Below are 14,977 nucleotides of genomic sequence, written 5' to 3' on the forward strand. Positions count from 1 at the left end.
ATCCGCCGTTGCCAGCTAAAACTCTATAGTTCAAAGAAGCCATATCTAAACATGATCCAGAAGCGCAGACATCTTCTCTGGGCCAAGGCTCATTTAAAATGGACTGTGGCAAAGTGGAAAACTGTTCTGTGGTCAGACGAATCAACATTGGAAGTTCTTTATGGAAATCAGGGACGCCGTGTCATTCGGACTAAAGAGGAGAAGGACGACCCGAGTTGTTATCAGCGCTCAGTTCAGAAGCCTGCATCTCTGATGGTATGGGGTTGCATTAGTGCGTGTGGCATGGGCAGCTTACACATCTGGAAAGACACCATCAATGCCGAAAGGTATATCCAGGTTCTAGAGCAACATATGCTCCCATCCAGATGACATCTCTTTCAGGGAAGACCTTGCATTTTCCAACATGACAATGCCAAACCACATACTGCATCAATTACAGCATCATGGCTGCGTAGAAGAAGGGTCCGGGTACTGAACTGGCCAGCCTGCAGTCCAGATCTTTCACCCGTAGAAAACATTTGGCGCATCATAAAACAGAAGATACGACAAAAAAGACCTAAGACAGTTGAGCAACTAGAATCCTACATTAGACAAGAATGGGTTAACATTCCTATCCCTCAACTTGAGCAACTTGTCTCCTCAGTCCCCAGACGTTTACAGACTGTTGTAAAGAGAAAAGGGGATGTCTCACAGTGGTAAACATGGCCTTGTCCCAACTTTTTTGAGATGTGTTGTTGTCATGAAATTTAAAATCACCTAATTTTTCTCTTTAAATGATACATTTTCTCAGTTTAAACATTTGATATGTCATCCGTGTTCTATTCTGAATAAAATATGGAATTTTGAAACTTCCACATCATTGCATTCCGTTTTTATTTACAATTCGTTCTTTGTCCCAACTTTTTTGGAATCGGGGTTGTAATATTGAAATGAGAGTAGTGATTGTAGAAGTATTAAGCACTGAGCAAAAATACAGAATTTGTGTAAAACTGAAAGTGAAAATGAAAATATTACTATTCTACTATAAAAAAAAAACATTAACACTCAGAGCTAATATGAAACATGGAGCTATCGAAGCTGTTTTATAGTTTCCTTGTGGCTCTTTGACTGAGATAATATGTTCATCAGCATTTATATGCACTGGAAAGTTAAATCAAATTGTATCTGATTGCAATAGAATAGAGATTACAGTCAAAGACTCGAATGAATCCAATATCAGAAAGATCCACTGTTAGGCCAAGAGGTTTAAATTCAGGTTACCATTTGCATACACCCCAGAGGGCTGCACTTTATTGCCTGCTCATGAATAATTTATTTGGATATGTATATGTAATGGTGGACACCTCTGGAGACACAGTGAGCATGTAGCTAAGCAACGGGGAGATGTGGTCAGTTGTCAGGCAACCCTGTGGGGGCGTGAGATGAAAAGCTCTGCTATAGTATCTTCAGCTTCTGTGTGTGTGTGTGTGTGTGTACACACATGCGTGTGTATGTATGTGGGAGTGTGAGGGAAGAAAAAGGCAACTTTGGCAGCAAGGAGTGGATACGTGCATGGAGGAGGAGGTAGGAGGTGTGTGTGTGTGTGTGTGTGTGTGTGTGTGTGTGTGTGTGTGTGTGTGTGTGTGTTTGTGTGTACTCACGCTGACATTTTTTGCAACACTCTCCTGCCACATAGGCAGCAATGGAACCATCAGGACACTCCAGAGGGGGACACACAATGGCTTCACACTGGACTGTACCATTCTGAAAAAGCAGGAAGGTGATGAAAATCATGCAAATATTCAAAGCCCAAATAAGAATCCATACGGCTGATTGATAGCGAGGTCCCCAACTTGTTTGCCTGCTCCAATACATTTGAACCAATTAGCCACCTAATTAACAGGAGCTCTCTGAGTCGATGTGGATGTCCTGAAGCAGGAAAAACAAAAATATACAGGACAGGGCTACACTCCAAGGCAAAGGTTATCAGCACACATGCTGAGAACACAGGGAGAGAAGCATGTTGACTCAACTGCATCACAGCAGCAAGCATTTACTTCTGAGCAGTTCACTGCCTTGTGTTCTTACACTTCTTCGCTAATATCTCACAGGGGGGCTTTCAGAAAGCATACTGAACAGCAGCAAACCATCCATATAAAAAGAAATTTACACTGCTGCAAATAGAAAAGAACATATGCCATCTTTCGCTGTACACAATGTCAGTTACAAGCTGTGCTTAGAAAAGTATTAAGAAGCTGAGCACGGTGCATGCTGCTCAAGAAAAACATCGCAACTATTATATAGTGCTGTACACTGCAGTAGTATTTTCTGGATATGTACAGGTTAAAAAAAAAATAAGGAGAAGCATATAGCAATGAGAGACAAAATGACCTGCTGCTAATTAACCTTTCATATCATGGTTCACATTACAGGTTTTGTGTCAGTGGATGAAAGCAGCTAATGAGTTAATTGCAGATTCCTTAATGCTTGCTCAGACATGTATTTTAACATTTTCAGCTTTCCAGTACTGATTTAGGTTAAATTTAATGTCTCTCTCTCTCTCTCTCTCTCTCTCACACACACACACACGTGTTTTATATATATGTGACACCTCACCGAATCCAGGGACGCATGTCGGCCGAAACGAATCCGAGATAATCGCAAAAGAAGCATTTTTTTTCGAAATTTGTGATTTTCGTTTTTTTCCATCATGTGCAACTTGAGATCTTGAAGAATGCAATCAGTATTTCAGATAAGAGATTGTTTTGTTGGAAAAGCATACATTTTTTGTTGCAAATTGTCTCGTTTTTGTCAGGAGTGTAGCCTGCTGGGGGGTGTGGGTAAATTACCATATGGGCCATTCACATGATGATTTAAGTCTTTTTTTTTTTTTTTCGCGAATCAGCTGTATGATACGAGCTGAGCTCGTGGCTACTTAAGCTGCATACAGGCATGTAATTTCACAATGGAATGAGCAAGCTAAACAGAGCGCAGAGGAGCTGAAACGCCGCGACGCAAACAGACACACGGTTTTTACATCGGAGATAACCATTTCTAGGAAAAAAACCGCAACCAAAAAGTGTTCTAGGACTACATTCCATCGGAGGCATTGGTGTGTGCAAGGCGCCATTTCTCTTTCTGATGGGGTAAGTTTATTAATCTAAGGCTGTGTGGTTATTTTTGCATGTAACGGAGAGTGTTGTAGTTTGGTTACATGAAACTAGTATTGTGTTAGTTGTGTTATCATCGTGCTATTTTTCTTTCTTACGGTGTGAGTATTTTGTTATTTTTGCATGTAACGGAGAGTGTTGTGGTTTGGTTAAGCCTAGGTCACAACCGGACGTACGATTTTTTGGCCGTGCGATTTTTGGCATTTCCCAAATCGCTGCGTTTTTTTTTTTTTCATGGAGAAAGATGCGCGTTGGCCGTAAGTTTGTCTTGCAACCTGAAAAAAACGTAAGCGCCCGTAGAGTTTGTTTGACATGACAAAGAACCTCTGCGGCCAGTCTGCGGCTCGAAAATCAGCACGTCACACGCGCACTCTCGTGCGTTTCACGCGCGCTCTCCGTGCATTTCTTGCGTTTTTTGCATGTAGACCGGCCGTAGGAGCACGGTACAGCCGATTGTGACCGAGGCTTTACATGAAACTAGCGTTGTGTTAGTTGTGTCATCATCGTGCTATCTTTCTTTCTTACGGTGTGAGTAATTTTTCAACCACAAAACGTTAAAGTATACTTTAGGACTTATTTTTGTACTTCATAATTGTGTTGGGCATACTTTGCATGGAAGGAAAATTGACGTGGTGATCTTTGTTTACATGAAAGTAGTATCGTGCTAGCTCGTAGGGGGTAGGGCTTTCCTTAATCATGCAGATGAGCAGCATTATGTGCCCGCCCTACACCCAGAGTAGCTGAGATGGAAAACTTTGAGGGCGATTTTCTCCCTTTTCTGTTTTAAGAGGTATACACTTTCAAAAGACCACACATTCTTCAAATATTGTCAGATCTCCACATGGAAGGCATCATTGGAAAGCTTAGAAACTGTACTTTCTGAATCTGTCAATAACTCAAAATGCCCCTGGGCGGACATGTGTCCCTGGATTCTGGATTTGGGCACATATATATACACAGGTATTCCACGAAATCGAGTCGTACATGAGCTGATAACCAACGAGATACGTAGCAGCGATTTGGCTATAAGCCACGTACGACGAGATTGAGTGGAATAACAATTTTATTCTATTCACATTCACTGGATTTTGAGAAACAGAGCATTTTTATTTTTATTTTTTGCAAATTCCATCCATCCATCCATCATCTGTAGCCACTTATCCTGTTCTACAGGGTCGCAGGCAAGCTGGAGCCTATCCCAGCTGACTACGGGCGAAAGGCGGGGTACACCCTGGACAAGTCACCAGGTCATCACAGGGCTGACACATAGACACAGACAACCATTCACACTCACACCTACGGTCAATTTAGAGTCACCAGTTAACCTAACCTGCATGTCTTTGGACTGTGGGGGAAACCGGAGCACCCGGAGGAAACCCACACGGACACGGGGAGAACATGCAAACTCCGCACAGAAAGGCCCTCGCCGGCTGCTGGGCTCGAACCCAGAACCTTCTTGCTGTGAGGCAACAGTGCTAACCACTACACCACCAAGATTTTATTTATTCAATAAATTCCGACAAAATCATTTCTGCTTAGAATGTAAACAAACCAGTGAAATGACAGTAGAAATTTGTGAAAAATGCTATAATAATAATTCTTGAAAAATAAAAAAGATACCTTCTTACCGTCAAAGACTTTTATTCCATATTTTGTTGCTTTTTTTTGTATTTTTGGGGGGTTTCTTCTTCTTTAGGGTTTTTTGGTGGTTGGTAAACCCACTTAAAGGTGTATTACCGCCACTGACTGGGTTGGAGTGTGGAACAGGAGATATTCGGGGGGAAAATAAATATATTCTTTTAGCTATTTCTGTTTCTTTTAAATACTTGATAATTTTTGCAGTTTTGTTTTTAAGTAGAGTTTTTATTTCGTCGTCGGTTGGTTCAGCAACACGCTCCGCCATTTTGTTTTTCTCTACTCATGGTATATGATCTGACAGCCTAGTAGTAGAGCAGCCAATCAGAGTGTGCGATTGCTCATATCCAATGAATGTGGGTAGAATAAATATATATACAGAGAGAGATGGGGGGGAGAGAGAGAGGATATTACACAGTTGTGTGAAGATATGAAGTTTATCTTCGAGAGGTGAAGATATTCACTCATGAGCGAAGCAAATGAGTGAAAATATTTTCAACATGAATAGATAAACTTCATATCTTCACACAATGGTGTAATGTTCTTTATATTATATAGCCACAGCCACACAAAAAAATACACAAGTTAACCGTAAAGATTTTAATTTTGAACCGGTTCGCCATTTTGACAACGCGCGTCAAGTCAGCAGGAAAACACTGGGAGTGACGTCATCGGACTGAAATATCGGAAAATATGTTACTCAGATCCGCGCTGTATTTCATAAGAAAAATGCGAGTTTTTCAACACCAGAATATAAGGTTCATATCTTCAAGCCAATGTGTGATTTTCTTTTTATTATACAGACACATGCACAAACAAAAAGTACTCAAATTCAATTTCCTCATGAATGACATAGAGTTTTATGTCACGGTTTTGGTTCTTCATATATATTTTATACACTACCGTTCAAAAGTTTGGGGTCACCCAGACAATTTTGTGTTTTCCATGAAAAGTCACACTTTTATTTCCCACCATAAGTTGTAAAACAAATAGAAAATATAGTCAAGCCATTTTTCTGGCCATTTTGAGCATTTAATCGACCCCACAAATGTGATGCTCCAGAAACTCAATCTGCTCAAAGGAAGGTCAGTTTTATAGCTTCTCTAAAGAGCTCAACTGTTTTCAGCTGTGCTAACATGATTGTACAAGGGTTTTCTAATCCTCCATTAGCCTTCTGAGGCAATGAGCAAACACATTGTACCATTAGAACACTGGAGTGAGAGTTGCTGGAAATGGGCCTCTATACACCTATGGAGATATTGCACCAAAAACCAGCAGCTAGAATAGTCATTTACCACATTAGCAATGTATAGAGTGCATTTCTGATTAGTTTAAAGTGATCTTCATTGAAAAGAACAGTGCTTTTCTTTCAAAAATAAGGACATTTCACAGTGACCCCAAACTTTTGAACGGTAGTGTATATATGATAAAAAGAAAAACTGGTGACTGTTATGTTGAAGGACGCATTTTGCCAGCATGGTTTGTGTCCACTTGAGTCTGCAGGAAACTAGCGCTCACTGAATGGTTTGGTAGTATAAAATTATTATTAAGTGTATGCTATGTCCTTCAAAGTCACAGTTACTAAATCTGAACCCAACTGAACACATATGGGACTGATGCGTTGGACAGCATTCTCCACCATCATCATTAAAACGCTAATTAAGAGCTTATCTTTTGGAAAAATAATGTTCGTCCCCTCAAGGACAGACCGAGGTAGCTCTTAGTTCCCCAACACCTTAATGAGACAAGTTATGTTTGTTTTTCCTATAATGAGAGTTTAAATAACTGACTCAGTATACAGAACTTTGTGTTTACAATCACTGTGTGGCAGACACTGTCAGGATGTACAGTAAAGCCACTTGTTAGGGAACCTCATTATGCGCCCTAATCCAGGCTTTGTACAAACTTCCCAGTACTCCTTGACAAAAACAAACCATTTCAATCCCTTTTCTGTGCCTCTTCTCTCATTATATCCCCTCTCCCCACTTAGCGCCCTCAGGGGTAGAAACGTCGCCTCTAACAAAGGCAGAGAGGCCCTGCTGAGAGCTCCATACACAGAGTAGGCTCAACGCACCAAGCATGTGCAGTTTTTGCAGCCATCTGTCCAGGCCTGCTCCTCCCTGTAGGTCACCCCCTTCACGCTGCACGTCCTCTCACAAAAGCAGTTATCCAGACTGTTCATCCTCTCCTCTGCTAGTGACAGCTGCAACACAACACACACAATAAATCAAATGCATGGGCAGACGGGTCACTCCAGCTCATTATAGCCCCACTTTTAAACCACAGTATGCACGTAGCTGTATAAGGTGCAGCAGGCAAGCAATAGGCGGGCTAACTCATATGTTAGAATAAAATGTCGGGATGCATCGGTACTGAGACTGGCATCAGGGATCCATTAATTACTGTGCTCATTCGCTCATACCCGTACTTGTAAAAAATCGGATGCAAACCGTTGATACCATGTGACGCTATGTGATATAAGCCAAGTGCAAGTTGTCACGCGAAACAAGTGACATGAAATGACAGTGATCTGTCAGTATTTCATAAGTGTACTCTCTGAAAAGATCAAGAGGAGGAACTGTATCATCTTCCTACTCTACAAATAACCTGATAAAGCATCTCTGTATAAGTTGTTCACTTGTAGTCGCATAGCAGCAACCAATACTGCAGCAAACACTGGATAAGCAAGAAAAAAAAATTACACTTAGTGAATTAAAATAAGAGCTCTTACCCAGTATATTGTTCTTGGTGTTTAGCCACTATTTGTCATCGACAACAAGAGATTCCAACACAGTGAAAACAATGACAAGTACTGTACACAAGTGCAGCTGTACAAAAGTGCTTTTCGGAAGTGAACCAAAACCAAACCTGCTCTTCTCCATTACAACACGACTCAATCCAAGATAACTAATGTAGCTACCCTGGTGAAAAATAAATGTGCTAAGTGTACTAAAATTGAGCATACTTTTGTGTACTTGAAGCCACACTAATCATCAATATACTTCAAGTGTGTTTATGATTAGTTAACTTGAGGCATGCTATTTTGGAACAACTAATTTTGTACTAAATATATTTTAATTGTAATTAAATTGTAGAAAAGTGCAACTTGAAGTGTATTTAGTGTACTTTCATGGGCGGATCTACCGGGGTGGCATAGGGTGGCAAATGCCATCCTAAAAGAAAGCCTTGCCACCCCTGCTGCCACCCCAGTTGGCAGCGACGAATTCAAAGAAAAATTATGGCCAATTTGACATTTACGTGCGCGAATTTCCAATGTCCGACTGCGGCGAATGCAGCACGAGATAACGCCAGAGATTGGTTGTTTTGGAAAATTGAGAGGCGCGAAGCGAGGGAGCCAGGAGTCGCGAGGAAAGGAGACACGGGAGGAAAGAGGTAAAAGCTGATTAACTATCTATCAAGAAATGAAATTATATTGAATGAACAGTGCTAGGATAGTTGCGATGCTGATTTTGAGAGGATAAAAATCAGGTTGGAGAACGTTATTTAGCTAACTATACATGTAATGTTAGCTAGGTCTGACATTAGTTTTGTGTAAAGTCGGCCACAAAAGTTAATATTGATTCAACACCTGTCAAGGAAAACATTGTAAAGTTACTTTAAATCCTACATAAAGTCATAAAGACTTATTTGCGGTCGACTATGACAGAAAAGAGACTATCAAGTTTGGCTGTACTCAGCATTGAATCAAAGCGCACAAAAGCATTAGATCTTGATAAATTTGTGAAGCGTTTTGCTGAGCAACATGAAAATCGACGCATTAAGCTGTTGTAGGCATGACAAGTTCATGTTATGCTCACTGGTGAGCCTTTACAAAGCATGAGAAAAAAAACTATAAAATGTGACACTGGTGTACAACCCCAATTCCAAAAAAGTTGGGACAAAGTACAAATTGTAAATAAAAACGGAATGCAATGATGTGGAAGTTTCAAAATTCCATATTGTATTCAGCATAGAACATAGATGACATATCAAATGTTTAAACTGAGAAAATGTATCATTTAAAGAGAAAAATTAGGTGATTTTAAATTTCATGACAACAACACATCTCAAAAAAGTTGGGACAAGGTCATGTTTACCACTGTGAGACATCCCCTTTTCTCTTTACAACAGTCTGTAAACGTCTGGGGACTGAGGAGACAAGTTGCTCAAGTTTAGGGACAGGAATGTTAACCCATTCTTGTCTAATGTAGGATTCTAGTTGCTCAACTGTCTTAGGTCTTTTTTGTTGTATCTTCCATTTTATGATGCGCCAAATGTTTTCTATGGGTGAAAGATCTGGACTGCAGGCTGGCCAGTTCAATACCCGGACCCTTCTTCTACACAGCCATGATGCTGTAATTGATGCAGTATGTGGTTTGGCATTGTCATGTTGGAAAATGCAAGGTCTTCCCTGAAAGAGACGTCGTCTGGATGGGAGCATATGTTGCCCATGCCACATGCACTAATGCAACCCCATGCCATCAGAGATGCAGGCTTCTGAACTGAGCGCTGATAACAACTTGGGTCGTCCTTCTCCTCTTTAGTCCGAATGACACGGCGTCCCTGATTTCCATAAAGAACTTCAAATTTTGATTCGTCTGACCACAGAACAGTTTTCCACTTTGCCACAGTCCATTTTAAATGAGCCTTGGCCCAGAGAAGACGTCTGCACTTCTGGATCGTGTTTAGATACGGCTTCTTATTTGAACTATAGAGTTTTAGCTGGCAATGGCAGATGGCACGGTGAATTGTGCTCACAAATAATGTTCTTTGGAAATATTCCTGAGCCCATTTTGTGATTTCCAATACAGAAGCATGCCTGTATGTGATGCAGTGCCATCTAAGGGCCCGAAGATCACGGGCACCCAGTATGGTTTTCTGGCCTTGACCCTTACGCACAGAGATTCTTCCATGAATCTTTTGATGATATTATGCACTGTAGATGATGATGATATGTTCAAACTCTTTGCAATTTTACACTGTCGAACTCCTTTCTGATATTGCTCCACTATTTGTCGGTGCAGAATTAGGGGGATTGGTGATCCTCTTCCCATCTTTACTTCTGAGAGCCGCTGCCACTCCAAGATGCTCTTTTTATACCCAGTCATGTTAATGACCTATTGCCAATTGACCTAATGAGTTCCAATTTGGTCCTCCAGCTGTTCCTTTTTTGTACCTTTAACTTTTCCAGCCTCTTATTGCCCCTGTCCCAACTTTTTTGAGATGTGTTGCTGTCATGAAATTTCAAATGAGCCAATATTTGGCATGAAATTTCAAAATGTCTCACTTTCGACATTTGATATGTTGTCTATGTTCTATTGTGAATACAATATATCAGTTTTTGAGATTTGTAAATTATTGCATTCTGTTTTTATTTACAATTTGTACTTTGTCCCAACTTTTTTGGAATCGGGGTTGTAAATGGTTTAAATCATGCTGAACTTGAAGCAGTGTTTTTATTGTTGTTGTTTTTTAGTGTCTGTTCTTTTGCATATACAGTATAAAACTATCCAGAAACGGTATAGACCTCACCTGAGAATGTGTGTTCTTCGTGAACAATAAAAGCATGAGATTAAGTTTGTCTGTATGAGTTTGTAAATTGCAGCCCGTGCCCTTTTGTAGTGTGTACATACTATTTGTCATCAAACTGTGATAACTGTGATTAAATTCAGTATATATACGTCTGTAATACGTTGCCACGCCTCAAAAATTCCTGCCCCCCTCTTGCCACCCCATAAATATTTTTGTAGATACGCCCCGTGTACTTTTATGTGCTAAAGTGGAACAACTTAAAGTATATTTTGTATACTTTAAGTATATGACTTTATATGTACTAATATACGCTTAATTAGTACTTTGTTTGTATTATAAGTACCTTAAAAATTAGTACACTTTAGAAATTACACATAACTTTCACTTAAAGTATATTTTAGTATAATATATTTCTATAAAGGGCGGCACGGTGGTGTAGTGGTTAGCGCCGTCGCCTCACAGCAAGAAGGTCCTGGGTTCGAGCCCCGGGGCCGGCGAGGGCCTTTCTGTGTGGAGTTTGCATGTTCTCCCCGTGTCCGCGTGGGTTTCCTCCGGGTGCTCCGGTTTCCCCCACAGTCCAAAGACATGCAGGTTAGGTTAACTGGTGACTCTAAAATTGACCGTAGGTGTGAATGTGAGTGCGAATGGTTGTCTGTGTCTATGTGTCAGCCCTGTGATGACCTGGCGACTTGTCCAGGGTGTACCCCGCCTTTCGCCCGTAGTCAGCTGGGATAGGCTCCAGCTTGCCTGCGACCCTGTAGAAGGATAAAGCGGCTAGAGATAATGTGATGTGTGATGTGATATTTCTATAAAGTGTAATATAGTATAATTATTTTAAAGTGTGTTAAAAGTGTTAGCGTGAAAGCGTGATGTTAGTATACACTACCGTTCAAAAGTTTGGGGTCACTTTGAAATGTCCTTATTTTTGAAAGAAAAGCACTGTTCTTTTCAATGAAGATCACTTTAAACTAATCAGAAATCCACTCTATACATTGCTAATGTGGTAAATGACTATTCTAGCTGCTGGTTTTTGGTGCAATATCTCCATAGGTGTATAGAGGCCCATTTCCAGCAACTCTCACTCCAGTGTTCTAATGGTCCAATGTGTTTGCTCATTGCCTCAGAAGGCTAATGGATGATTAGAAAACCCTTGTACAATCATGTTAGCACAGCTGAAAACAGTTGAGCTCTTTAGAGAAGCTATAAAACTGACCTTCCTTTGAGCAGATTGAGTTTCTGTAGCATCACATTTGTGGGGTCGATTAAATGCTCAAAATGACCAGAAAAATGTCTCGACTATATTTTCTATTCATTTTACAACTTATGGTGGGAAATAAAAGTGTGACTTTTCATGGAAAACACAAAATTGTCTGGGTGACCCCAAACTTTTGAACGGTAGTGTACGTTTTATATATTTACAAAAAGTACAATTTGTGTAAGTGCATTTTCAATATACTATTGAAAATACGAATATACTTTAAATACAATAAAGTACTTTTTTTTTTCGCCAGGGTAGCTAATGCACTTAACTGTAAATCTAATGTTATAAAGAGCGAGCTTAGTAACATGCATTTGTGAGCTTTTCATGGTCACTACTTAAACAGGGGAAACCTACACAACGCTAAATAAAATGTTTCATGACACCCCTGATGGCTTAATACGAAATACGTTTGCCATTTCAGTCTCTGTATACTGAGCATTAATATCGACGAGTACAAAAATACAGGTATTCATGCTTGTACTTGGTCTAAAAGAAATGGTATCGTTGCATCCACAACAAAAGCATATTTTATCTTTGAAATCAACGTGTTGTTAAAGACATATAAACATATATTTTTAACATTAAAATAGCTGCTCAAATTCAAAAACATCCATTAAATGTCACCTGAAGTATTTTACCTTGCTGGATGTTTTGGCCAAGATATCCTGGAGTTCCATTATCTTCTGTACGAGCCCATGAAAGTCATTGCAAGTAGGACAAGCTAAAAAGCAGAAATGAAGTGAGATGAAAGGATTTAAAAGAGACCATATTGTGTGTTGTATGACTGCAGTAGTTTCAATGCAGCTCAAGTGCACTTACTACGATTAAGATCTGGGCATTGTGTGATATAACCTTGAGGCATCACAATTATATGAATATCTTGCAGTACCCCCTGTAATAACAGAAAGAGAGCAGTCAGAAATGGTCAATAACCAGCTTTGATTTACAGTAAGAGGTTTGTATCATTTGTGCACATTAGCCTTGTTTTCTGTTCTCTTCCCTGTTCTCAGTCAAGATCGCACTGGTCCATGGACAACCTTGATGCTATGTTGCCTAGTTCTGATTATGCATGTGGATTATTTAAATTCAACCCATAAACGCTTATCCTGTGCAGGGTCATGGGCAAGCTGGAGCCTATCCCAGCTGACTACGGGCGAAAGGCGGGGTACACCCTGGACAAGTCGCCAGATCATCACAGGGCTGACACATAGAGACAAACAACCATTCACACTCACATTCACACCTACGGTCAATTTAGAGTCACCAGTTAGCCTAACCTGCATGTCTTTGGACTGTGGGGGAAACCGGAGCACCCGGAGGAAACCCACGCGGACACGGGGAGAACATGCAAACTCCACACAGAAAGGCTGCCATCGGCCATTGGGCTCGAACCCAGAACCTTCTTGCTGTGAGGCAACAGTGCTAACCACTACACCACCATGCCGCCCGGTTTAAATTCCTCACGATCATAACCCCAATAGTTTCCGATCAGTTTCACTATACTGAATAATAAGACTCAGGTGAATAACAATCTTAAACATTAACGTGTTAATTAATACCTCAAACAAGAATGCTGTGTGATAAATATATTTCAAATTCACCAATGTATATGTTACGGGTGATTTTTGAACTCAGGTGAATCTAGATTTACTTAGGCGCTTCGATATTTACCAAGGTGAATTAGGCTTTAGGATTAGGGTGAGGGTTGGGTAATCTAGTGGGATGTTTAATTTCTTTGCTGCAGCTGAATCCTCTATGGTGTAGCGGTAAAGTGGTGGACTTCAAAGCAGGAGGTTCTGCATTCAATTCCTAGCAAGGACAGTATAACGTGGTGGTGGGGGGAAGCATATTAAGTTCGACAGAAAGACAGGTATTTAAGTGTAATTCTGTATAGAGAGGTATTAGAAGATGTGAAGAGAGTGGTTGTTGAAGTGCTCTTGTTCTTTTATGAACTCCCTAAAAAATCCAAGCCCCCCTTTTTTTATGAGTCCCCCCCCCCAAAAAAAATCCCTTTTACGAATGTTGACCTAATTCACCGAGGTGAATCCAGATTCACCTGATTTAAAAAAAATCACCTGTAAGAATACTTTCAATCAATACTTTTAACTAGCTGCTGTTTCCAAAAGGTATCCTTAATTCAAACTGACAGTGTAACTATAGTTCAGTAAGTATTTTCAGTTCTGTTGAAGCTGATTAAGAATGTAAGGTGTTCCATGCATTTATAGTGTATAGCTCAACCTCAAAAGATCACTCTAAAAACCACACATTTTATTCATAATTCTTAAAACTGTAAATTGCAGCAGATATGCATTAGTTACATTTGTCAAGCCTGTTAGAGACTAACATGCATGTGGGCACCTGATAATTGGACATAATGTAATGTAATGTAATCTGCAGCATTGATGGAAAAGACATGAAGGCAAGGTTTCGTTCACTGTCTCACTTTAATAAGCATAACTATGAGATCCAAATTAAATTTGCCTCATAGGTGCATTAATTTGATCAACTTCTGTCCTCCAGCCAAGCTATACAAGTGCAACATCACGCATAGACACTCTGTATCCATGGCAACTCAGCCACCTCGTTTCCATCCCCCCCGAAGGAGAGGAATGGTGCGATTTATGAGAAATTGTTTTTGAAATTGTCTTGCCACTTCAATTTAAAAACCATAAATTCAAAACCCAACAAAACTATTTGCGGATTATTCAAGGCACGGCGAAAGGAAATGGAGGTGAGCGGTTCAACTATGGAAAGGCTCAGGATGCAATTTAGTGTTCCCGTGTGCAGAACAAAGAGAGGGGACACATGCACTGATCGTTTCCATTAGAGTCAACATGCAAGGTCAACAAGTAGAGAATCATTTCTGCATAGACCTGCTGCTAATGGTACCCACCAGAGTTCTGTGATTTTAGGCTAAACCTGTTTATCAATATTTCATTACTGCTGTATATCACCGAATGCCAGTGCCATCAACTGTTCCTATGATAATATTGGTTGCGCTTGAGAAATATCCAAAAACTAGTACAAAATAGAAAAGTAACCATACTGTATGTACTAAACAGAGAAGTAGCAAGTTCTCAAAAAGTCATTCGAGCATACACAATACACATAAACGTTCAGATGTTGCGTTGCTGTTTTTTTTTCTCCTTGAAATGAAACGGGATGAACGTCTGAGTGCTTTTCAATGGCTCCATGGAGACGGAGAAGTGGGTGGGGGCTGATGAACACTCGTTAAGATGTGAAAATGACCTCCAAGACTCCCTTCATCTGCCAATTAACACTAGAGAAGCTTAACAACCTGGAGCAACAATTATCTCAAAGAGACTCCTGCATGCGTGCGCACACACACACACACACACACACACACACAAACAACAGCAACGTGTTTAAATGGTTGAAA

The 14,977-nt window shown here is 40.3% G+C and overlaps 1 protein-coding gene across 2 annotated transcripts in view; it reads right to left on the reverse strand.

Moving 5' to 3' along the window:
• nell2a (neural EGFL like 2a) overlaps nt 1-14,977 on the reverse strand; it is a 209,590-nt gene that overhangs the window by 139,409 nt on the left and 55,204 nt on the right. For both annotated transcript variants that reach the window (XM_060914646.1, XM_060914647.1), the window contains exons 7-10: nt 12,397-12,469; nt 12,216-12,298; nt 6,859-6,987; nt 1,641-1,743 (exon numbers count right to left, since the gene is read on the reverse strand). In XM_060914646.1, the coding sequence (XP_060770629.1) occupies nt 1,641-1,743; nt 6,859-6,987; nt 12,216-12,298; nt 12,397-12,469 (388 nt within the window). The remainder of the gene's footprint in view (nt 1-1,640; nt 1,744-6,858; nt 6,988-12,215; nt 12,299-12,396; nt 12,470-14,977) is intronic.

The sequence above is a fragment of the Neoarius graeffei genome, chromosome 2, assembly GCF_027579695.1.
Source record: "Neoarius graeffei isolate fNeoGra1 chromosome 2, fNeoGra1.pri, whole genome shotgun sequence".
NCBI classification, from domain to species: domain Eukaryota; kingdom Metazoa; phylum Chordata; class Actinopteri; order Siluriformes; family Ariidae; genus Neoarius; species Neoarius graeffei.